The 25067-nt window shown below is 48.7% G+C and overlaps 4 protein-coding genes across 4 annotated transcripts in view; 2 read left to right on the top strand and 2 right to left on the bottom strand.

Moving 5' to 3' along the window:
• The window catches only part of LOC128272390 (homeobox protein unc-4-like), a 60253-nt gene extending 58340 nt beyond the window's left edge, over nucleotides 1-1913 (bottom strand). Inside the window, exon 1 of the mRNA XM_053010190.1 lies at nucleotides 1538-1913. Within this exon, the coding sequence (XP_052866150.1) occupies nucleotides 1538-1913 (376 nt within the window). The remainder of the gene's footprint in view (nucleotides 1-1537) is intronic.
• Nucleotides 1914-8749: 6836 nt separating this feature from the next.
• On the bottom strand, nucleotides 8750-11406 carry LOC128272626 (lipid scramblase CLPTM1L). Its single transcript, XM_053010463.1, has 7 exons — nucleotides 11129-11406; nucleotides 10875-11067; nucleotides 10450-10806; nucleotides 10325-10393; nucleotides 9850-10259; nucleotides 9536-9787; nucleotides 8750-9472 (listed from the first exon to the last, which is right to left on the bottom strand). Exons 1-7 carry the CDS (start codon nucleotides 11389-11391, stop codon nucleotides 9337-9339), a joined length of 1680 nt encoding a protein of 559 aa, XP_052866423.1. The 5' UTR covers nucleotides 11392-11406; the 3' UTR covers nucleotides 8750-9336.
• Nucleotides 11407-11901: 495 nt separating this feature from the next.
• Nucleotides 11902-12970, top strand: LOC128272804 (leucine-rich repeat-containing protein 57). The gene has a single exon (XM_053010682.1). The coding sequence runs from the start codon at nucleotides 11993-11995 to the stop codon at nucleotides 12707-12709; it is 717 nt and encodes a 238-aa protein (XP_052866642.1). The 5' UTR covers nucleotides 11902-11992; the 3' UTR covers nucleotides 12710-12970.
• A 771-nt stretch (nucleotides 12971-13741) lies between these two features.
• Nucleotides 13742-22553, top strand: LOC128274417 (innexin inx2). The gene is made up of 3 exons (XM_053012613.1): nucleotides 13742-13842; nucleotides 14084-15973; nucleotides 21423-22553. The coding sequence occupies exon 2, from the start codon at nucleotides 14337-14339 to the stop codon at nucleotides 15411-15413; it is 1077 nt and encodes a 358-aa protein (XP_052868573.1). The 5' UTR covers nucleotides 13742-13842; nucleotides 14084-14336; the 3' UTR covers nucleotides 15414-15973; nucleotides 21423-22553.
• The last annotated feature ends 2514 nt before the right edge of the window (nucleotides 22554-25067 follow it).

Genomic DNA, 25067 nt, shown 5'->3' with positions numbered 1-25067 from the left:
CAGGGATCATCAGCAGGACTCTCGATCCGGGCGCAATGTTCCAGGCCGCCAAGAGCGCCTAGTGAAAAAGGACTTTGGGATGGTGATAAATTTAATCCGAGCAAGAAATTCTTTCCCAAACCGAGTGGCGGGCACGAGAAAGGCCTCTCCGGAAAGGATAGGCAACGAGATGGTGCGGTGTGGTGGTAAAAATTATATTGACTACCGATTGCCACTTTTAAATGCTACCGGAACGGATCGGATCGAAGCCCTTGTTTTTTTTTTGGTTCTTGGTGTGTGCGTTTGTCGCTCCTCTTGTGGCTCCTTTTTCGACGATCCTTCGGGAGTTTCGGGACCGGTTCCGGGTCTTTATTATACTGCGCCTCGGAATGATACTATACATAAGCTGGTGCTGAGCGTCGAGAAAGACGATCCCGGCCGGCCCAGACTGAGGGCAATAATTGAGAAATTAAACCGTAAATCCATTACCACTTTATTGTATTGATTATTTTGCTTCCGTTATGCGGGGTTCCGAATGTGTACCCGTTGCGATCAACCTGTTAAAGTCCCATTGATATCAATAAAGTTAGCAATCGATACGCTGTTTTCCCTCATTATGACATTAAAGGATTGCGTTACATTCAGAATTTTGACAATCTAATTTCTCTTCCCACTGCTGCTGGCCACTGCTGCCACTCATCGTTAGCAATTAGAGCGCGTGTGATTAAAACTAAGCGAACCGATTGACATCCTCAGCAGACGCCATCCAATTACGCATTACGGCGCGCATCGTCACCGGCTAACGACGGCGATCGCAGATGATCGCGCATCAGCCCGGCCTCGGAGATGCACAGCGTCTGGAAGATTGATGCCGGTTTGCCTTTTTCTCCCCATTATAATTGAATTATAAATCCCACCCGTTAGGGGTTCATTATTGAATTTCAATCAAATGATAATAACACCACAGCCCGAAGGAAGTCGAGGCCTCGATCACGTGTACACTTGTGGGCCCGTGCGCTCGTGTGCCCATGTGTGTGCCTCCTGCCCGTTGGGTTTGTTGTTGCTGGCGTCGTCTGGTGCAGCTGCCGTAACAGCCGCCGTGGCCGTGTCCAAGATTGTGTCAAGCGGTTCGACGTTTTGACTGAATAATTGCCATCGCGCACTAGACAGAGTGCAGCGCAGTCGTTAATGCGGCGTTAATAAGGCTGCGTGCGAGGCACTGTTTTCGCTGCGCTCTATCGCTAGTTAGTTGTAAGCGAATGAAAACAATTACTCCTCGAGATTGCTCCGTGCTCCGTGCCGCAGTGCTATCGGCGCCAGGCCACCGCGCTCGGTGATGGGAGTTTTCATATTAGCACATCGAGCGATCGAGGCCTTTTCATCAAACAGATACTTTGTGCTGAATGTTTCTAATTAACGCCACGTTTTGCAGCGTTCTTAATGCTATACTATTACTACCGGTGCTTAGCTTTTTTCTTCTCCCAGCTTCACTTGGGAACGATGCAATTGAAGAAACGAAGCTGATTTAATAAAAAACCTCTCTCCCCACGTTACTCACCTCGATCATCGTTGGAATCCTCGCTCGGTGGTCCCTGCATGGCGCGGTGAGGTGATATGTTGGGATGTGAACCGCCGTTCACGAGCGATCCGGGCATGGGGCCGCTGCCGGGGCCACCACCGGCACCCGGACCGCCCCCGAGCGACGTCAGGTTCGGTGGCCCACCTCCGGGCGGCCCGAACCGGGGTCTCGTCAGGAAGTGTCCACCGAAAACGTTCGGCACACCGAACTGAAGAAACGGAGCCCATTGCGGGGGCACACTGTTGCGGTTCCGGGGCGCCAACTGGGCAGCCGCGGCCGCCGCGTACAGCTGCAGGGCTGGCTGCGAGCCGAGAGTTTGCAGATTCTGCAACATTCCCTGGTGCTCTAGAACCATCTCATCAAACAACAGCTCATCGACCTGCACCGCCCGGAACGATCATACGGACCGGCCACCAGTCACCACCAGTCCTTCGTCACGGAACCCACACTCGGTTTGTGTTTCGTATTTCACCACTCGACACTGTTTTATGGACTCTCCAACACTAACAATCCTCGGTGCACACCAGAAGCATCCTTTGCGCTTTGCGTTGATGCGAAAATTCTTCCTGTGCTACTAAAACATTTCTAAATCCCGCACCGGAACGGGTGGCAGCGCAACAATCCAATTTCACATATTTCTAACGTTTTTCATTATCTGAAAATTACAAAACAGGGGGTTAAAAGGGGGTCGTTAAGGCCACTGAAGAAAGGAATTTGAGGGCGCGCGCACTGCTCTCGGGCGCTTTGTCGGCAGCCGACGGCAAACGGTCCGTTGGCATTTTTACACACTTTTAACCAGCTGTTAATAGCTGCTAGTTACTTGCCGTGGCCGATCTTGTCCGGGTTGTCGCCGTTAATGGTTGCTTTTATAGCACTTTAGAAAAGCAATTACTAAACAATTACTTTTTGGGCCATCTTCGAATACTACAAACTCGGATGATTTTTTTTTGTAGCTTAATTTGCAACAAACAAACGTCGCTTCACTGCACTCGCTTGGTATAATGGGGCCATTAAGGGCTCCTTTGCTGCGATGTCCATGTTTCATATTTTAATTGCTGCTTAATACTGGAAAAGTGCTACAAAAATAGTGTCTTGTAGTGCGGCCTATTATCGGTTGTAACGAAGGTATGTAGGGACGTAGGTAGCTTCACTGCAGAGCACCGCATTAGCATACTACATTTTTGTTTATTTTAAACATTGCTCCACGGCCTTTCAGTTTTGACACTTTCTCTCCGCAGTTTTCTTCCTTTCTCGCTCGCTTCTTGGGCTATGTTTTTGGTGAACAATTACTGCACGATTATGAATAATTCACAACAAACTTGGGCAACGGAAACAAGCCTCAGGAACTGCTTTTATGAGTTCAACAACCTTTCCGCTGTGACATGTTCCGCTTGGCACGAATTTCACTCACGAGAAACTCTAATTAGCTTCATTTTTTTCATAACTCAAAAGGTGAAGCGCAATCACCAAATCAAAATTATTCAGAAATGTAGCAGAATTCACGTAACAGGGAGGAGCGCGGAACTGAATTGTTTGATTGCGAACATTTTCATAGTAATGCCCACATGACACGACGCAACACCGGATAGGCAGTAACTTGGGTCCTCAATTATCAATTCTGTATAATCAATTGTGCATCATTCGTTAACTTGCTGACGTGTGTCGATTTCAGGCTTCCGTTTGTTTACTCCCGTTGGTACCGTTTCGAATCGAGTGATGGCCCTCGCTGGGAACCACCGAAAAGACTAACGACAACAAACGGAACGAACTTTTCCACCACACGGACTAGCCTTTTTGAGGCTCCGGCCAGTTTGTTGTTTCGCAACACAAGTTCGTAAGCACCGTAGGGACACAAATACACTAGCAATTGAGCAGCAGTGCGTTCGGAAGTGCACTATCACACACACGCGGAGGGTCTGCAACGTTTGTCCTAGTTCCAATCCTTCCTGCACACACCTAGGCCTACGGAAGCACGGCAGCGGAAGGCATCATGTTTTGCTTTTTATTTGCATTTTATTAAATTGCAATCCTTGCTCACACACGCACACACCGAGAGTTTTGAATGGTGGAACTACCGTTGTTGCAGAGCATTTGTTGCGTTTGGCAATAATGTGCAGGGCAGAGAAAATAGAGAGAAAAGCGCAGAGAGCGTAACAAAAACAAACAGACACCAGGCAAAGGACACACACAAACTGCTGATCGGCTTGGACACGACACTCCCGACGGATGAACTAACTCTTTTCGATAGCAACTTTCGAACCATTACCACGCGAGGTCGAATGCCAATAGAATGGCACGGAAGCGGTGCACGGTCCTTTCGAATAGTCCACCAAAGGGCACACACGGTTGACCGATTTGTTTACAAAACACCGACGAATGAATTAAAAAATCATCAGCACCTGAGCCCTGCCGAGGGTCCCATTGGCGGCCTATCCTGGCTGTCAGTGCGTGGCTCTGTGGTGTGTCTGAAGTGTCTCGACAACTACAACCACACAATCGGCATTCACTTAACAACGACGGCGACGTGCGTTTGCTCCACAATCGATCGATCGAGATAGAGCGAGAGAGCGCGCGAGAGCGAGCAAGAGTGAGCATTGAAAAGTGTGAAGCAATAAAAACACCGGCTCGGGCACATGCACACACACGCACACACAATGACGCAAGCGATCCGACACGTTACCGTGGAAAGGAGCACCGGGAACGGGTTACGACCACTGCGGACACGTCCAACGTAAACACGGTATCGGAGCAGACCGTCGGAGCCAGAGCAGCAGCGAGACCGCCGTATGGCCGTGCGTTGTTGGCAGCGCGTTCGTGGCTGGAAAACTGACGAACCCGTTCGAGCGCGGAAAACGTCCATGCCGAGTCGGCCTTTTTCGTGGGGTTTCTTCCTCCTCCATTGGTTCGGCTGCTATGTGCTTCCTATGTGCTTCGTCGAATGCGTTTTCTTATCTTCTAATGTGTGTGAAGAGAAAACAATCAAACAGAAATGCGCGCTCACACACACACGCGCGCAGTGTTTCCCATTCGTCATTCGCGGTGTTTGTAGTGTGTGTTGAAGGACTTCAGCTGCGAAAAAGAACAAGACAACGACCGCGAGAGCGAGCGAAGGAGGAGCCATTAGAAAGCGGCCCGAATACGCACACACACAAACCCGGCCGTCATGGCCGACACACACCGTAAGCCACGCCCCTCGCGTCGGAACGTCAAGAAGTGTTTTCTTTCGCTTTTTCATTCAGGATAATTGGATTTATAGCACGTACAATTAGCTCCACCCACCCGGCAGCAGGACACCCGCAGGACATCCGACGATGATTGGCGTTCGCGCACACACACACACACAAGCGCGCGGCGGAGGCTAATAATAATGTTCGCACCCAGCTTCGGGGTACATAAATATCCTTTCCATTGCGAACCAGGACAGGGGCTGAATTATGCACGCGACCGGGAACCAAGCTCGGTTTCTGTGTTCGGGCGAGGGGCCACGAGCCACGGTTTCAATTTCGCTTCCGTGTGCATATGTGTACTGGGCCCCGTCCTCCACCCCATGCCCCTTGGCCCGTGTGTATGTGGCCCGAGTGCCGCGAAAGGTGCCAAGCGCACGATCGTTTTGCGTTTGACATATAATCGTGTAATGAAAGGAGCAAAAACGCCACGCCACGCCACGACGATGCCACTCTGATTAAATTTCCCTTCTGACATTCTACGGAATCGGTCTGTGTATTGAATTTAAGTAGATTGTACATAAGTTTTACTCCCCACCACTGGGCCGCCGCTGCCGCTGGCCACATAGCAAACGGGAAGTGTATATCATAATTTTTCATTTCGACGCTTTGTTCGACGCTCCATCCCGCCGGAGGCTGCATCCGGATGTCGGTGCGGCGGCGGTCGGAGGTGCGGTATTAATCCGCCGCGTCGGCCAGTGCGGGACAGGGACGCAGACAGTGCTAAATGGTTACGATGGCGTGGATCCTGGGCCTGGGCCCCATACATGGTGGGCCTCTCTGTCGTTCGCTCGTGATAAGAAACGCGGTGGGCGCGCCGGATACACACCGGGATTCCCCATATACGGGCGCTTCTTGAGCCGCTTCTTCGCTGGGTGTTTTAATTGAAAACTTTTATACTTCAAAATAATAACATCATCCCATCTTTAAATAATATCAATTTTAATTGAATAAATTTGTGTTCGTAGGCGGGAAGAAGATTGCGCTAGCTGTCGGCTGCCGGGGCATAAACACACCGAGCTCGTGCCGTCCATTCCATTCCATCCATCGTAGCATCAACACCTTCCAGCCACGTTTCCATATTTCACCACTTGGCGGACAATCGTCCACAATCGTCCTTTTCATTTCGCTAAATTACATGTGGTATTACGCATTCTGCGCACACCGTTCGTCACATTAAAAGGAATGTGCCCACAATGGGGCAAACGGACGCGGACGACGACACGAAATTATGCTGCGAACATATTTCAGCATTTCATTTGTTGCCCCCGTCGTCGTCGTCGTATGGTGGGCGTGTTGGGCGCTTTATGTAGGAAATCGGTTCCTTTCCTTCCTTTTTATTATTTATTTCATCTGCCTTCGCGCCTCGCCTCGGCCGCGAAGGTTCATCAAAGCACATTTTTTCGCAATATTTCACCGACCCCGCCACCCGAACCCCCCGGGTGGTAAGTGGTTACTCCCGCGTGTGCTGCACACGGGGGCGTGTATGTACGGCGTGCGGGGAGGCTAGCACATACCCTGGTCCCTGGGTGGAATCACCCACCGTCAGGGCCGCCCGTCGGTGAACCTTTGTCTCGTTATATTTTACCCTCCACACCACGCAACTTTCTTCTTGCGCAACACACAATCACGGGCCCCCGTCGCTACACAAGTGCTATCAATTGATCGAGGCAAACGAGAGAAATGATATAAATGTCACGTACGGTACTTAAGCGAAGCGATTCAAACTATAATAGATCTGTGGAACGCGGCGCCCATCATAAGCGAGCGGCGGCCGCCGAGTGCTGCCGCTGCCGCTAATCACGATTGATTAATTCTCTCTTCATCTCCGTCTCGTTTACGTCCTCATATTTCCGCGTATCTTGCGCTTTTAATGGGCTTCCTCTACGCCGCGTTTCCATTACTTCATCATAACCCCAAGCAAGCGAACCGAGGCTTTCCTTTGGGGCGACGTCTCTTTCTCTCTCTCTCTCTCTCTCTCTCTCTCCTGCTTATCGTGTTTGGCAAATCTCCGAAATTCAAACGCTTTGAAGCGATCTCCATTAATCGCACCTGAAAACAAGATGGTCCGCCGAAAGCAATCCTCAAGTTGCTAGCAGGCTCGGGGACAACACCGTGACGTGCCAACAACGTTCCAAAGCAGGCCCAACTGCTACGATTCGCTTGGCAAGAGGGGCGTCGTTTCTTGAACCCAAAGACGGCGACTATTAAATGGCTCACGTTTCGCGCGCCGGCAACAAATTAGCAACTTAATGAAGAGAAGTCGGGCAAAAGTAACGCCGCCGCGCAACAGCGCCAACAATTTTTGGGCACGTTCTTCGGGACGACCGGACTCGTCTCGTCCTCCGGATCGATTCAATTATCAATCGGGGTTGGTTCGGCAGAAAAATTTACATAATCAAATCGAAATTCAATCACACCTTCATAAACTTGGCAAACTGGGCGCCAGAGAGTCCGGCTAGAGTTACGGTCTGACATGTTTAACACACAATAAGTATCGTCACTCTACTAAATTGGTGTGACTCCTCTGGACGGTTAGTAGTGGGAGTAGTTGTCTGCCAAAGCAGTTTAAAATAATAGACACAGATGTTGTGCTGTCTGAATTGTTCTGGTGGTGTTTTATTCACACATGTGGCACACTTTCCGGAACTCCACCAGCCGACCACGGCTTAGGAGAGGGCTTTCGAACAGCTGGATCGAACAGAGCACCGAAACATTTATTGGTTTGCATCTGCCCATTAAGCCGCGCGTTGCCCACACTGCCCACTCTGCCATGAGCTCTCGGAGGCGGAAAGTGGAATCGAATTAGCGAGCAATTATGAGCTCAATGGTGGACACTAACGAACTGTTACGAACACACCCGATGCCTATCATAAATTACTTATGCAAACGCTATGACCGACACTCGGGTTGCCGCTGCAAAGTTGTGCTGTTGGCCAAATTCGGCCACCCATCCGCGACTTCCGCGGAACAACCGATGAACAATGAACCTACCTGGATTGAAATATTAGGTCCGGGCGGGCGATATAAAATCGATAAACTGGTGCGTCAATCGATGCGTAGCGGATTTGTTGTAAAACCCAGATATGGCCGTTGTTAATCTCTTCGTTTTCTGTTGATTTTTAACCCATCCCACACTCAACGGACGGACTTAATTGCAATTATTGCAGCTGATGGAACGCATTTCGATGCATTATTGCTTTCGCGAGAAGCAGTTTAAACACCGTCTACTGACGTGAACTTTGTCTGTTGAATATTAAAGTTTAATCATTAATTATTTACGTAATAGCGTGTAAACTTATACACAAACTGCTAACTACTTAATTTCGGAACGTAACTACCGAAACAGCAAAATTGTTTTAAATTCGAGCACATCAAAACCTCAAACCGTGCGCTCGGGTTTCGCAGCATAAAATTGCTCGCATGAACGCACGGAATTGCTTTATTTTTGGTACATAATTTTTCAATCGAAAACAAATGGGGTCCGCTTTCTTGAGGGAGAAAAGGCCGCACACACACACACACACACACACACAACCGTTTCGAACGGCGGGCCAAACGTAAGCAGAAATGCTCGCAAACACATTCCCGACAATCATCCGAACGAACGGATTGATGAATCGGATCAATTGGTTCGCTGCGTTTTGCCTGCGTCTGGTTAAAAACCCACGATCCGTTTCCTGTTCTTTGTCCAATTCTCTCCTATTTGGTATTCAACATGAGAATTACAATGTCTGATAAACGATCTGCGCCGTATAGATTGAAATGTAGTCCGGACGAGGAGCAACGAGAAACATTTACGTTTACATGAGTTCTGCATTTCATTGCAAAAGATTCACGAGGTGCTTTATTTAGTACAATTGCAAAACATTTTGTTATGAATTTGGTATACTTAACACTAAGCTGTTCACAATTCACAATTGGGCAACTATGCCAATTCTTTTGGAATAATTGATTTATTCAGTTATCTAAATTGTGCATAGCAGTATTTATTGAGGAAGAAATATAGCTTTTGGACGGTTCTGTAACTGAAGCATATTAAACAACTCATTAGTGAGACATTTCTCATTTTTCAGGGACAACGAATAAGGATGGAATGTATTATTAACAAAATACTGCCAAAAGGACTTTGCATTACCAAAAAAATCGGAAGACCTAAAAGATTCTATCGATTATTGTCTTGTACAGTTTTTCTTTCATCGACGGTAGTGTACAAACAATGCCATCGGTGTATAATAGCTTAGAAAGAACTGGTCACAGCTCACAGAATGGAATATAATCATTGGTAAAAAAGGTGTGTACACTATGAAATTTATGGAATTTAGAAAAGAATGATCATTATCAGGCTTGGCTCGAACTGCTTTAAACTACGATCACGAAATCACGAACATTCGCTCAATACATCAACAAAACTGATGATTACCATTTGTGGGTATGCGGTTAATGGAACTTTAACTGTCCTATCCCGTGCATCACAACGGATCATATTCTTAGAGTCCCTAACGCGTAGTATTGCAGAAAGTGTGGAACGTGATAAATGCTACAGTCGTAGGTTTAATTATCTTTTTTGCTATCACTGTCCCCAATCTTGTCGCTCTTTTGCTTCTCTTTGCTGGCCGCGTCTTGATCTTTGTCCAGCAGAGGCACTCGTTCGTCTTCATCGATGCGCGTCTTATCCACCGGATACAACCTAGCAAATGGAAAGGGGTGTTAAAGTGTGACATTCGCTCTGCTCCGCCCAAGGTGCACTTACCAGCGCTGGTAGAGATAGACCAGAAAGACGATATCGTCCCGGAAGCAGGCGAACCGGTGGGCCGTTGGCATTGGAATGATAAACGCGAACACATCGTCGATGAATGTGTTGAACGCTTTGTACATGAAAACACGCCACGGTAGTGCAGCGACCGACTTCAGTTTGTAGTTGATAAAGAGCTGCGGCAGCATAAATAGGAATCCAAACGCGTAAACGCCGTTCGCCATGGAACTGATGGTCCACGAGTACCAACTGTAAGCAAGCGGATTGAAAATGTAGTGTTTGCGCAAGAGACCGCAGCTGTACTGGCTTACCTCTTATGAGGAAGATACAGAAGCGAATAAATGGCTCCCGCAATGCACAGCGGATACAGCACGTAGCTCAGGTACTGCATCGCTTCCTTGTCCAACGCGAGAGTGTTGCGTTCTTCCGTTTTGATCGAGTTCGGCACATCGTTGCCATCGTGTCCCGATCGAACGCGAATGCCACCTCGGAAGCTAATTTCAAGCTTTAGGATCTTCTTGGCCTTCCACATCTCAATCAGGGTGCCGATGCCGGTCGGTATCAGGATTAGGAGCGACGTTTCTTCGTCCAACAGGTACAGGAAAATGATCACGTGGCTAAACGTACGCCAGAGCGTGCTCCGAAGCGAAAGCCCCGCATAGTGGCGTTTACGCTTCCAGAACAGAATATCGTTTTTAAACGACAGGAAATCAATCAGCAGCTAAAAACGAAATCATGTCGAATGTAATTAAAGCCGGATCTATTCGCGAAGAGCAATATCCTTACATGCACACTGCTAATGACGATCGTGCCGCAAAGCAGATACACGTTGGTGTCGGAAAAGATGGACTTTACCTGCAAACGAAACAACGTGAGGACACAGCACCAACAATGGGTTCCGTTCGACGTACCTCATCTATGTCTTTTTCGCTGAAACCCAGCGCTGTCAGGTCCGACATGGCGCGCTCGATTTGTGCCAACATTTTAATCTTTCCGGCCGAGCACGGTGCGTAGTGGATCGTGATGGTTGCCTCCTTCGTCGCCGGATCAATCTCCACCAGGTCGGCCAGCTTTTCCTTCGAGAAATCGCTCCGTATGATCGGCATCACCAGGTTGTCCGGTGTGATCCGGATATCGCGTGCCAACTCGGCCGGCATGTCTCGCGCCGAAACGGAGAAATCCTCCGTGATGATGTGCAGAAACACATTCTGCCGAATGTGAGCGATGCGCTTCTGGTTCACGAGCCTGTTCGGTTTTTTACTACCGACCTAAAAACAGATGGATGACAACCGGGTCAGCACCTTGGGAAGCACCAAATCTTTACGCCTTCCCGTACCTTATCGTTCAGCAGATTGATTGTCGCCGTCCTCGGTACCATGTAGTGCGTGAGGCCAAATTTCTTGATCACCGAGGTGCTCTGACTTCGAACCGCGTCCCATTCAAGCGACTTTGCCCCTTTCGTCAAGACGGCAAACATATACAGTGTCCCGTTGGAACGCGTTTCCTTCGGCAGCGCAAAAGTGTATGATCTAGAAAATGAAAAAACGGATTAACATGTGCTCTGATTGGGTCACCCGTTGACATAATTACCGCTCGAGTTCTACGAAAGGATCGAAGGGGTTAACGGTGCCAAGTTTAGCTACCTTGGCACCGTTTGGAGGATTTGCCGATGGCGATGTGTACAGCGAAAGCTGCAAAAACTTGCCCTTGGTCAGCTGCGACCGATAGCAGGGTGTTCCGGTGCCCGGTGTGCACTGTGGGGCCCGAAACAACGAAACCAATGTGTACGTGGAATGCAAAATATAGCACAGAAAAGCGATGCCGCATATCGATGTCAGCGATAGGAACCTCATCTTGAGGAGTGGCCACAGTGGGCTTATCGTTCCGTAATACGAGTGAAGTAGTGCGCTTTCGAAATGCTTTAATCACATGTTACTCCAAAGTGGCTAGCCATCAGGCCATTAACATTTTTCTTAATTTCCCAATCACCGGGAAATTCTTCTTCCAGCCACTTTTTGACAACAAACCAATGTTTGTTTACACGTCCTTCAAAATCTGACACGCCTTCAATGGCGCAGTGTTGCCAAAAGGGACATTTACGAAAGGGATATTTAGTGTTTTATCTAAAAACGCTGTTGTGCAGTATATTGCATTGCCATATTGAGATGTAAGCACATGATGAGATGTACATTTTTCCAAAACAATTGCTAATTAAATACCTTTCGCAAGTTAGTTCGTAACAAACAAAAGATTAATGTGGCATCGCTTTTGCCCGGTGTAAATTGTACGCTCTGTTTAACGCGTCACGTCATGACTGTCAAATGTCTTTTTTTTTTGTGTCAAATGCAATTTTTCACCAAAATCACAACAAACATGTTGCGTGCAGAATAAAAACCAAATTTTCTTCTCCGATTTGGCTAATTCCGGTACGAAAAAAGAAACGAGATCATCACGATGGGTAACAAGCAGGTGAAGCAACACTTTGAAACCGCGAAGAAAACGGGTGTGCTGAAAATATCGCTCCTGCGACTGGACGAATTCCCATCGGCATTGAAAACATTTCCAAACGTACTGCGAACGTTGGATATATCTGAAAATCGATTCACCGCTCTTCCGGAGGACATCGAAAAATTTACTATCCTCAAGCATCTGAATGCAAGCGGGAACAAGATCGCGGTCGTGCCAGATTGTATCGGAACGCTGGTCAAGCTGGAAACACTCAACATGATGAACAATCTGCTAACGAGCGTACCAAGGAGTCTTTCGAATTGTGTCCACCTGAAGCAGGTCATCCTGAGCAACAATCAGATCAACACGTTTCCAACCATGTTTTGCGATCTGAAGCATCTCGATTTGCTCGATCTGTCGAGGAACAAAATCACGGAAGTCCCACCGGAAGTGAGGGGTCTGCAGGTGACGGAGCTGAACCTGAACCAAAATCAAATCACCGTAGTGGCCGAAGCGATAGCTGACTGCGTGAAGCTGAAAACGTTGCGTTTGGAAGAAAACTGTCTCCAAATTTCGGCCATTCACTCTCGCATCCTCAGCGATTCGAAAGTGTGCAATCTGTGCGTGGACGGAAACCTGTTTAATTCGAAGCAGTTCAATGAGCTCCCGGGTTATGACGCATACGCGGAGCGCTACACGGCGGTTCGGAAAAAGATTTCCTAAGGAACCTGCGGATCGGAGCCATTTTGAATTCTAATATTCGCATAAATCAACCATTCATCGGTTCACACGCTGCGAAAGTCCAGGAGCACGCGTTTGCTTTAGCACGTTTAATTGTATTAAATTATTGCGTTCGAGTGGTTCCACAGTTTATTTTTATCGTTGCATCGAACGAATGAAAGCCAACGATAATCTTCATATACACCGTTAGATAATTCATAAAACTGAACTTGTTTTTAAAGACAATTCGAGCTAAATAAACACTTGTGAAGAAACGGTCGGCGGTCGATTCGATAGGCATCCGAAAATAGCAATAAGAAACAATTTGCCAATCTTTGTAGTTGAGGCATCGTAAACCCATGTTTATTGCAAGTAAAATCCAGCTTAGTGTTTTTACATTGACTTCCCGACTAAGGTACTCGTTTGCCTCGAAGGGATTGCAAAATGAAACGATCAAATATTCAGCCTGTTTTATCCTAACCAAAAGATAAAGAGAACACTTGCTGATGATCAAATGATAAAGAGAACACTTGGTCCACACGCAACGATTTGACTGCTACTTTGATCTGCGCAGATCAAAGTCGTTATCGGATCGTAGCCATCTGTGGAGCGTGTGGTTAAAAAGCAAAAAAATAGAACGTGCCAAGAGTACTTATCGGTTACAGTGGTCGAGGAAAAGCGAAGCAATTATTCTCACGACAAACTTTTGCCCTAAAAGCTTTTAAATCAACATGTCAAACCACCATCAACACACGCACACATGCATGGAAATTGGACAGATATTAATGCTCTTTTGCACCTAGATTTCCTAGATCTGCGTCGATGATCGAAAACGACCAAATCGGTGCAATTGCACTGTCCACACGTTACGATTTTGTCTGTGCGATGCGATTGCACAGACCGAAGTAGCAGTCAAATCGTTGCGTGTGGCCCGGCCTTTCGCACTTGGTCAGTTTCGGTTAAGAAAGGTCAGGTAAAAAAGTCAGGTTTGCATTTTACAGAGAGGTTCAGAGAAAGAGTTTTTTATTTCAAACATAAAAATTCAAGCGTGAGGTTGTGCGTCCCGCGGTATTTTCTGTGTTTCCTTCCTACCCCTTTATGTTGCACCTTTTTACTTAGTGGCGTTACTCGGTTCGGTTTGTATAGCATTATGTTTCCGCTCTACCCTTCCGGAGAGAGTTAATTCAACAAAACAAGCCAACTCCGTGCTTGTCGCGTCATCTGATGTCGCTTGCAGTGACATTTCATCATATCGACTCGCTCGTCGTTTAATGTTGCTGCAAAGGCTAAGAAAGTTTCGTGTGACCAACATAAACGTGCGTGCGAAAGACTGTGCGGCAGATCAATTAGTTAATTAACTGTTTCTGTGTTTTCCAGGGCGGCTCTGTGTGCCTTTCTTTTCCCGCGAGTGCGCTATTGATGGTGTGTTAGTGTGCGTGTGAAGACTCGGTCCAGAAAAGTGATTTGGCGTCGCTAACGACAGTGGTGTGTGACTGCGTGTGTTTGTGTGTACGCGCGCGGTTGTTATGCTGAGCGCGGTGCGTGGCTTGTGACGACGACGGCAATTTAAGCAACCGCAAGTACTTTTACCCCGTTTCCGAGTGTATCAGTTTGATTGTTCGCCGGCACCATGTTTGATGTGTTCGGATCCGTGAAGGGTCTGCTGAAGCTAGACCAGGTCTGCATTGACAACAACATATTCCGGCTGCACTATAAGGCCACGGTGGTCGTCCTGATCGCCTTCTCGCTGCTGGTCACCTCGCGCCAGTACATTGGCGATCCGATCGATTGCATCGTCGACGAGATTCCGCTGAACGTGATGGACACTTACTGCTGGATTTACTCGACGTTCACCATCCCGAACCGGTTGACCGGGATCGCCGGCAAGGACGTCGTGCAAGCGGGCGTTGGGAGCCACGTCGAAGGTCTCGACGAAGTCAAGTATCACAAGTACTACCAGTGGGTGTGCTTCGTGCTGTTCTTCCAGGCCATGCTCTTCTACGTGCCGCGCTATCTGTGGAAAACGTGGGAAGGTGGCCGCATCAAGATGCTGGTGCTTGACTTGAACATGCCGATCATGAACGAGGAGGCGAAGGAGCGCAAAAAGATCCTGGTCGACTACTTTGCGGATAACTTCAAGGGCCACAACTTCTACGCCTTTCGGTTCTTCTTCTGCGAGGCGCTCAACTTTGTCAACGTACTCGGCCAAATCTACTTCATGGACTTCTTCCTGGACGGCGAGTTTTCGACATACGGTAGCGATGTGGTGCGCTTCACGGAGATGGAACCGGAGGACCGCGGCGACCCGATGGCGCGCGTCTTTCCGAAGGTCACCAAGTGTACCTTCCACAAGTACGGTCCGTCCGGAAGCGTGCAAAAGTTCGACGGGCTGTGTGTGCTGCCGCTGAACATCGTCAACGAGAAGATCTACGTGTTCCTGTGGTTCTGGTTTATCCTGCTCACGATCCTGACCGGCATCTCGCTGATCTATCGCCTGGCCGTGATCATGATGCCGCGGCTGCGGCTGCTGATGCTGCGCGCCCGTTCCCGGCTGTCGGCCCACGAAGATGTCGAGCTGATAGCGTCCCGGTGTCAGCTGGGAGACTGGTTTATCCTGTACCAGCTGGGCAAAAACATTGATCCACTGATCTACAAGGAGATCATCTTCGATCTGGCACAGAAGGTGGAGGGCAAGGAGATTGTCTAGAACATTCAGCCCGTCCCCGCACAACCTGACGGGAGGAGGAACCGCAACGAAGCCCGCCATCGTATCGGATTTCCGTGTGAATCTTCCTCCAGTTTTCCTTCGCCTTCGCCACTCACCTTTTTAGCACCACCGACAAGCGCCGTGTAAAGCCTTCTCTGACCCCGCATTTCCTGTGCAGAAAACGTCTCATAAGCTGACCACATGAAGAAGAAAAAAACGAAAACGGATGCCGAATGAATCATTGAACCTGAATTTGCTCCCTCTCTCTTGCTGTCGATTCTGCATTCTGGCCCGCCCGTGCCAGCGGAACCCACAGACAGTGGGAGAAGAACTGGAAATCGTCCGCCCAGAAGAAGCAGCAACGGTTGCGATCCGCGCACATGGAAGATGTCGAAGATCGTTTCCACCGAGCTCATTTCAACGCGCTCTTTTCTCACCATATGCGCAGGCTCGGAAGGAAGGAATCATCTTCAGCATCGTCGGTTGCTCTGGCCGCTATCATTCTCTCGTTCTTTCCCTCGTTCCCGTAGCACCGGCGCAGGATAGGACTCGTCGCCCAGGTAAGTGATCGAGTAAAACAAACCACCCGAAGAGGAACAGCACACAAGTCGCGGGAAAGAAGTGCAGGAAATGACCGCGGTTGAGAAGCGCAGACAAGCGAAGGGAAAGCCAAAGAAGATTGGTGGGAACACGAGAACGGCCGCCCGAAAGCTGTTTGTTCTCCTGGGCCCTGGACCGATCGTGAAGTGCGTTTCGGAAAGGCTCGCGGCCGCGCGCGGATAGATGAGTTATTAGGTATTTCCTTTCGTCTTCGTTTGATTTTCGTTTTATCTCGAAGCACGCCTCGACACGTTTCTTCCTCTTGACTCGCTTCTCGCCGTTTTACACCTTTATTCGGCCGACTTTATTCATCAATCGATCGTTAAGTTTTAAAATATGCAAAGTCTCTTCTGCAGAGGAGCCTCTGATCCGTTCGTGAAATGGCTTTCGAAGTGATTCACGGCTCATCGTCGTTGAACGCATAAATTTCGAATCAACACGCCGTGAATCATTCGGCGGTAGCCAGAAGCGTGCTGAACGAAGTAGGCCGAACAGCCAGCAGCACAGCGCGTGACACATTCGCCGATGTTGGAGCATTATGAGTCGCAGTTAACATGCGGGGGGAGGCTTTTAAAACGCTGACATGGCAAAATTGCTTTGCGTTCCCCGTCAGAATAAAAAAAACTGTCGCCATACGGGCCATGCCAAACCGAAAAACGCATATCACACACGGTGCGGGTAAAGCGAAGCCATTCGCCAAGATACTGGCTCTTGTGTGATGGATGTCTATAAATTAAAATATCATTGCCCACTTAACAACAGGCTCATGATGAAGGCTATCGCTTTGCGGCACGAAAAAAAAACAGCCAGCCTACTACTGGCACTGCGCACAGCCCAGCGCAAATCGATCATCGTGTGAAGGGAAATGGCGTAGGGCCACGGTGCTGCGGTGGTGTTCCGCTTAAAAGGAGAAACCCAACGCTCCCGAGCCCGATTCGACCTGTCGCCGTCGCGGACAACTTTTGTCGTCAGCGAAACTGCACTTTTCCTCGCTCTCTTGCGTGATCGGATGATTTACCCTCTGTTGCGGGCTCCACATTAAGCCTTCCTTAAGAGTGGGGCCAACCCGGCCGGCCAGGGAGAACCGCCTGCCTGTGTCGCGCATTTGAATGCGTTGTTGCCGTCATTTGCCCGTTCCAAGTCACACGGTCTCGCAGCGATCGGTTTGCGGCTGGACCGGCCGCGAAGGCTGAAAGAAAACCTCAACGCGGACGGCAAGAGGAAGAAGAAACCGACGTCGTCGACGCATTCGACAGGCGCGACGCGGCGCGGTCGTCGTCTTTGCCTCACATTCGACATGTACCAACACACCGAAAGACCTTTCTCTGTGGTGGTCACGTTGAGATGTTTGTTCTCGATTGGGCCTCTAGAGAGAGATTGTGAGTCGAAGAACCTAGCCTGCTGCGTTCTTGTTGCCATCGTCAGCATGCCATTGCCTGCGATGGTTTCTTTCCGTCTTCCATTCTTTGCTGCCGTCGAGCGTATTCTGTGTGTATGTAACGCCTGCAGAAGATGCTTTAACGACGGTGCATGCCGGGAGGGAAAGAGATAGGACTGATGTTCTAATAAAAATAATAACAACACGCCACGGCAACGATCCATCGACGCGGACACTCTAGCACGCACGATTGAGGTGTGAAAAAAAGTTTCTTATGTAAGAAAAAAACAACAAAATATACGCTCACTGCGTTCCCAAGGAGAGCTCTTCACTTTGACGTTGATTCGTCTTCCAGGAGTGAGTGTTTACGTTAGCGAACATGAGCCAGCCATGATGATGTCCTTAAAGTGTAATTGATCCCTATTACGGCAAGCGAGTCGAGATTCGAATGGGGTACTTTGGCGAGCGCAAAATCGTCTAGTTCGGCGATTGAACCGGTGAAGATCGTTTTTAAATTCGCTTGATCACATGTTTCATTAGCTCGTGCCAGCGGAGCGTGTAAAGTGTCGTTCTTCTGGTGTGCTGTCAGTTGCTGTCAGTTACGGTGGCTGCGATTGCAGCCAACCAACCTTTTCCGATGGTAGCTTGGATTGTTGGAGAGAAGGTACTCATGGGTTTGGAATGCGCGTAAACCACAGCCATCGGTGGTACGTGTGTGTGTGCAGTGTTGAACGAAGGCCTTCACACCAACACTACTTCGCCCCGTTGAAGTCTCGTGTCTCACGTGCAGCGCTTTATGCTGCCACCCGACCGCCGCGGTCTATTGACTGATCTCCGCGGGTTCGGCAAGGCAATTCAATAAGCGCACACATAACCAAGTGCAGGTTTTATGCTCTCTCACTCTCTCGCTGTACGTGGCTCCCGTGTCCCCAATATTTCAACCCTGAGCCGTCCTCCATCACCATTATCAGCCTCGTCCGTCCCGGGGGGACCTGCTTGGGGACTAACATTGAATTGACCCCGCCGGTCAACGTCGTTGGCGTCGTTGTTGCCGCCGACGACCGGTGCGCTCTGGCGGGTTGTCGGGAGGAATTTATTTATCTGCTTCTAAATGGACGGAACGTGCACATAAACGGTGGACGCAGAGATCCGAACCCGGTGGCGGCGGTAGTGGATTGAATCGGTTTAAATTCGCATCCAACAACCACCAATTGTTGCTGTGGCCCTACTGCGTTGCTGCGGTTTAGTGCCGGTCCTGCCTACTTTGCATCTAATCTCGCACCAATTGCTAATGGGGGAATGGGACCCCAAAGAGTAGAAACGATCAGTCGCTCGAATGCAGATTACGTTCGATGTGTTCACGCCGATCGACTCCAAGCACCGCTCCAATCCGGTGCATAAAATATATGTGACAGAAGAGAGGAGGAAATCGGTGCACAAAAACCTTGCTTTGCGCACGAAGTCCGAGACCGGGGTCCGTGAAACCGGTTGAAACCCGTTTTGGTCGCCAACCTGGTTCTCCGACCAGCGATGCTGCTCTCCGATGGCTCTTTCGCATGCGCTACTCTCGCATATGCATAATTGGCCATTGCTACTGGCCCGGTTTGCTTGGTTGCTGCTGCTGGCGGCGGAGAGTAGATCGATCCGCCCGAACCGCGACCGATCGACCCGAGGGGTCGATTCTTTTGCCATTTTTGGGAGGATCGATAAATTTGCTGCTTCTCCGGCTACTTGCTACTGATTGGGGCGCGGTCGGTCGCAAGTTGGGCGATAAATTTGCTTTTACGATCCTTTGATCGATAGCCATCGGTTTTTTTGTTCGGGTTTTGAATTTATCACTCGCTAGCGTTCCCCATTCATGTTTGTGGGCAGACATTAAGTTGCTTTATTGAAATGCCACCAGCCACAAAAATGGCCTTTATCACACGGCCGCCCTGGTAGTCCCTGGCCACGAAGGAGAAAGTCTCACATTCGCAGCAAAATGGCCGCGCGAGTGCAAACTGGTTATGGATAGGTGACAAATTGTTGCATCTAGCCCCAAGGCTCGGAGTCTGTTGCAAATTAGTGCCCATTCGTGTGGGTTACGTGCCCTTTTTACCACGTATTAGCATACACGAAGCGAATTGACTCTAAATGGAACTTAAAAATCCGTTTCAGAAACACATTGCAGCAGAGACCTTTGCTTTAATCACGTGTAACACAAGGGTGGACAAACGTTTAGGGCATCGGTCGGTCGGTCGCAATAGATTCACATTCCATTCAATTGGTGTGTCAATTAAACACGGGTCCAGCACCGTGTGCGAAAGCTTGCCGTATTAATTACAATTGGAAGTCGTAAAGATGTGTTCCCGGTCATGTTCAATTCATCGTCGGGAGCTTGACAATTTCAATTCCGTTTCCTATTGCGCAATGACATTGTGTGCTGCGTCTGGGGCCCGGATGCGCTACACCAAGCCGTCTCGGTGGGTGGGTAGATCGGTCGAATTCTCAACAATAACAAAGATTTAGACACCAGACTCGTGGCTGCCACCGCGCGCCCAGCCCATTTGGCACGGGTCGAATGATTTGTTATGATTAAAAGATTTCTCCCCGCGACTGGCTTCTGGGAAGGGCAAATAGAGACCTTCGATTCGAGTTCGATGCTAAGGACGGCTAGCGGTGAGCGGGACCCACAGACGGGAATTGAATTCGTCGTCCACCGGCGGCGACCACAGAGAGGCGGTGGTAGCACACGGCGAGGTAGTGAATTATTGACCCACTTGAAGCATAACGACGTGGACAACCGACGACGACGACAACGAGAATGTTGCGACCATTACAACACAAACTCTCCGTTCTGGTAGGAACGAATCGTGTCTTAATTGACGCCTCCGTCCCGACTTCGAGCTACCGAACGACTTAAGCAGCTTTTGCAGGGCTCAGGTCATCGCTGGGAAGTTATCAATTATTTACAGTTCGTGTGCGGGCCGTCGTCCGTCTGCCTGGCGCGCTCGGTCGGCCGCTTGATTCCGCAAACTGTTTGTTTATTAACGTTTTTTTCTTCTCGTAACTTGGAACAAATTTTTTTTTCCATTAGTGCTCGCTGTGCATAAACCATGAGCAACCCGTTCAAAGTGGCCCCTTACGGAGCCGTGCTTTTTTGTTGCATATTTGAACAAAATAAGCTTATTGTTTGTGATTTGAAACAATAGAATATTTATGTCTCCAACGTCACGCATAAGGGGCAGGAAGAGGGCAACGCACGATCGGATGACGTTTCGTTTCGGTATCTCAATCCGGACAGGATTGGGAATGAAACGCCCAAAGCCAAACAAATCCTGCCACTCAATGGACCGCGATGTGCAAATATTTAAATCTGTTTTCTTATCGTAAAAAGAATCCCTCCCGAATGCGTACACGACGGGGTACGTGTTGCCAAAAACGGGATTTGAAATTGTAAATCTTTTCCGCCTTTTGAGGTGGCAGTGGTTGTAGCAAATACAGCTCACGCTGTGTTATTCTAGAGACCCATAAACGTTCCCCGGAGCGGGTTAAGCAATGCTACCCGAGTGGCTCGTGTGATGCATGGCCGTCGTCGCACGAGGTCATCCTTTATCATGTGTTGTGCCTTATGATGCAGTGTCGTCAGTGTGACACAAACCACCACATACCACCACACCGACTCGCACCCTTATCAGCATCTCTAAGACACTTACGACTCCAATCTTATCAGAAACCTAACCTCTTGAATCTCGTTATCGTGATGCCAATTGGTAGATGCGTTTGTATTCCTTGCCGCACGCAAAGATGACTTGATGACTTGACGTTGATGGTGTGTACAGTTACACTTTTTCATTACTCCCGAAAACACGACACGAATATTCCACGAATTTGTGCGGCAACCGGAAGATGACATGCCATTTGCTTTGGGGCCAATCGGCGTATTTTCAGGCATTTTATCTTCTTCCGTCGACTTGCAATTTGTTCTCGGGGTGTGCAATTTAACGTATCAAAAGAGTAAACTAATGTAATATTTGCTTGTTTCATTTTAGATAATCCAGATCGATCCAAACAACCAAACCAAGAGCAAAGTTTCCATGTTGTGCACCCAACCGAATTGAGAGAGAGAGAGAGAGAGAGCGAACAAATGATCGATGACTCCGACCGGCACCGTTTCGACGAAAAGATCGACATGGGCCTCATCTGCATCCATCTTGCGTCGTGTTTTAGTGCGCTGCTCCGTCAGCGAATCGATCGCCGTAACTCGATTTTAGGAAGAAAGTAACCCACAACAGTCCTCCGGGGGCGGAAACCGTTGTGCCCCAGAGATGAGCCCCACAAGACACACACGACGCTGTACTGTTTTGAAAGCAACACATTCCTACTGCAAACCTCACCAGACTGTATCGACGATGATAGATTTTATCGCTATTAGACTGTGTATCGACGGACGGCCGACATGGTTCTAGCTAAGGATCGAGAATAAGCGAAAATCATTTCTCCTTTTCGAATATGTCTTTACTGTAGAATAAGTACGACGCAAACGAAACGATAGAAAACTTACTCTCGCAAAGTAGCTTGCGCAATTACATTGGCAATTACACTCCATTCTAATTGTAGTTCTCTATTACGCTGGATTTCGTGATACTGCCATGATGCCATACGAAGAGCGCGGACCGGCGGCAGAGTGTGTTTTCCGGAAGGCCAATGTGTCGTATGCGTACAGACTTTGTAATTCGCTTCCGGCGGTGATGCTTTCAGAAGCACCAGACTAGCAGCAAGTCCACCAGAGACAGTTCAAGAGTCGCCTCTCGCGAAACGTATCGTGCAACGAGCACTGGCATAGATTTAGTAGCCATTCAAGCATGCATTCAACAATATTTATAAGCGTGTGGTCAGAGTGCGGCAAAGTGGAAGGGAACTTCCTCGGTTGATTCCGTTCCGGTTGCTGTTGGCCCGGCACGGGCAGCAGCAACCATGATAGATCTTTTCTTGTTTTAGTATGTAGCATCAGCGTGTATTCGGCGTGAAATTTCATTTTAATTCATTTTATTTTAATTTAACTCTCTCAAACCGAACCGAAATCCGGTGCTCCGGATTTGTTTTAATTGCGATAAGACCACTCGAAACGCGCGAGTGTGTGTAACTGGCGAATATTTATTGTTTATCGAGGGACGGCATCATTTCGGACAGACAAGACAGACAGTGCACGATGTGTGGCACAACATCTCGCTTGTGGCCTAAACGCCACACCGCGTGCAACACACTCTGTGCGAAGCGAAGAGAGGAGGCCTGCATTCAATTGGCATTTATTATCCTAATTATCTCGAGTATCAACTGAAATCCAGTAAGAAAGGCAACAAAAGTGTAAACCGCGTTCTGACGGCCCCCGGCGCATATTGGAAAATTCTGTCCGGCTGGGGTCGGACGTCCCGAAAAAGTAAGGTACGAGTAAGACACAGCACACATCGGAGTCTAATACTAAATTTTTATAAGTACGACGACGAAGCGAGTACGATGCGAGTTTCTTGTGATAAACGTATAAATTGTAATTTTTAATAGGTCAGCTGGTTTCCACGCCTACGCGCGGTGCATGCGAATGACGACCCAGCCGTAGTGTAACCCTTTGCGAGCCAAATTCTTCCTGAGAAATCCACGCAATTCCACTTATACACCGTCGACGAATGGATGACTAGAAATAGTAAGGCGCGCGCGGCCCACCGCGCTCATTTTCGGAATTAGGCTTTATCTTTTAAGTCCTGCGTCACAATACGCAATACACACACGATATGCTTAGTTGTCCACCTCCTTCCAATCAGATTCAATGGTTTCAATCGTCAAGATATTAATCAATGTTTTCCCCCGGAAAGTGGGCACTCCAAGCTCGGTACCGGGCACGTTCGAATAATGCTCACATATCAAGTCTCTGCACGCAGTGACGTGGCGCCGGGAGAGAGCACCTAGAGAGCAATGAGACGGCGAAGAGAGTAGTGTGTGTCGCGGCACAGGTGGAGAACTAGTAGTGGCCAACAACAAAGTGTGTATACTTCACGAAGAGTTGCACAAAGCACACTCGCCCCGACAGAGATATTCCATATATTTTGATAAACATTGCATATTACTGAGCCCGAGCGGTATTTTTTAGAGATCTAGATTTTATATCTACCACTTTAGCCACGAATCGAGAATCTTGCACAACTTTTGACCTGTAACCCGGAACTGGTAACGATAACTGGTCGTAAACAAGACAATCAATCAAAGACGAAGATGATCTTAGAGAGTTGCCCGGTGTCATTTACTAACACAATCGGCAGATGTAGCACTCACAGGCACTGTTCCGTGCGCGAACGGTAGCAACGGATCCGACCGTTCCGAACTACTACTACTACTACTACTACTCGTCTGTCACAGTGCCTTTGGAATTGGAGATAGATTTTTGCTTAAATAAAACTCACGTATGCTATTGCAAAATACACATTTTACTCTTGCGCAGCGATTACACTCTTTTCATTTATGCCTTTTGCAGGTACACCACGCAGCGATGGTTACGAATGAAGTTAGCAACTCGTAAAAGAAACCCCGCAAAGTCCAGAAAACTAGTGAAAATGTCGATGAAAGAAGCGTGTCGGATTCACTGGCAGTCCGCGATGTCGCAAATTCCGATGTTTCCAAGAACTTCCTTAAATTCCTTCCATATCCGAAGCCAAGTCTAATCGAACCCCAGCGGCTTTAAGTACTTTTAAAACAATTACATTGCGGCACACGGCGCACACGCGTGGTGATATATTTTCTTTGCTTGACAAATGGCCGCTCTGCCGTACGACAATCCGACAGAGACAGCTCACCTCAATGAGCACCAGGATTCAAATTTATAGTTTTAAGCGCGCAATGTACCGACGTTTGTCTTCGTTTCGTGTTTCCCACGGTTTTCCGGTGTTAACCAACAATCCGTTCGGTGTGCACTTGGTACCCACTGCCACTTTTGGATTCCTGTTTGGTGGTGGTGCGCCGGCCATAAAACCGAGTGCGCCGCACGCGGAGGCAGAGAGCGAGAGTAAAGCAGCTAATAAATTGAAGCGTTTTATTGCTGTTTGCTCATAACTTGCCGTTACTCGCCACGGACGAGAAGACGGATTGCGTTGATAAGCGCTGAGGCGGGTCAACATCAACCCAATTAGAAATAAATCCTTCCAAACAACGGCACCGGCGACGAGCGAGCGTCCTTAAAGTGGAAGAAATATGTACTTTGATACAATCGTGCTCAAAGGCAGCAAAGGCGTTGAGCAGAAAATTCGTCGCGGCCGCGGTCACGTCACGTGCCGCGTCCCCGTGCCGTGCCGTGCCGTGTCGTGGCCGATACGGAATCAGTAAAACAATCAACATTTTTACGTGTTTCGCGATAATTAGTTGCGACTTTTCCATTAGGCCGCTGCTGCTGCCGCTGGAATCTACTTTGCAAACCGATGTTTCTGTTAACAGCACTTTGTCGCCCTGCCCTTCCGGCAACAGCACACACCATGGCTCGGCGCGGCCCATTGTTTGTTTATTGTTTGAACCATCAAGTGGTATACAGAAAAGACACAGAACCCCCGGGCGCAACTTCCGTTTTTGTTCGGGCCCGGCCCCCGACGAGCGGCGGCATCTCAAGAGTCAATTTAAAGTACACTGACGATGAAATTTGGTACTTCCGGCGCGCG

Source organism: Anopheles cruzii, chromosome 3 (assembly GCF_943734635.1).
Source record: "Anopheles cruzii chromosome 3, idAnoCruzAS_RS32_06, whole genome shotgun sequence".
NCBI lineage: Eukaryota > Metazoa > Arthropoda > Insecta > Diptera > Culicidae > Anopheles > Anopheles cruzii.
Note: the sequence above shows the minus strand (reverse complement) of the source record. Positions and strands in the feature narration are given on the sequence as shown.

Bases quoted from the DNA above. Each gene is read 5' to 3' on its own strand.
- LOC128272626 (XM_053010463.1), bottom strand. From the start codon at position 11,391: ATGAGGTTCCTATCGCTGACATCGATATGCGGCATCGCTTTTCTGTGC. The intron at 10,394-10,449 runs GTACGTCGAACG...TTTCGTTTGCAG, and splicing joins GCGAAAAAGACATAGATGAG to GTAAAGTCCATCTTTTCCGA. The intron at 9,788-9,849 runs GTAAGCCAGTAC...GCTTGCTTACAG, and splicing joins CTGTATCTTCCTCATAAGAG to TTGGTACTCGTGGACCATCA.
- LOC128272804 (XM_053010682.1), top strand. From the start codon at position 11,993: ATGGGTAACAAGCAGGTGAAGCAACACTTTGAAACCGCGAAGAAAACG.
- LOC128274417 (XM_053012613.1), top strand. From the start codon at position 14,337: ATGTTTGATGTGTTCGGATCCGTGAAGGGTCTGCTGAAGCTAGACCAG.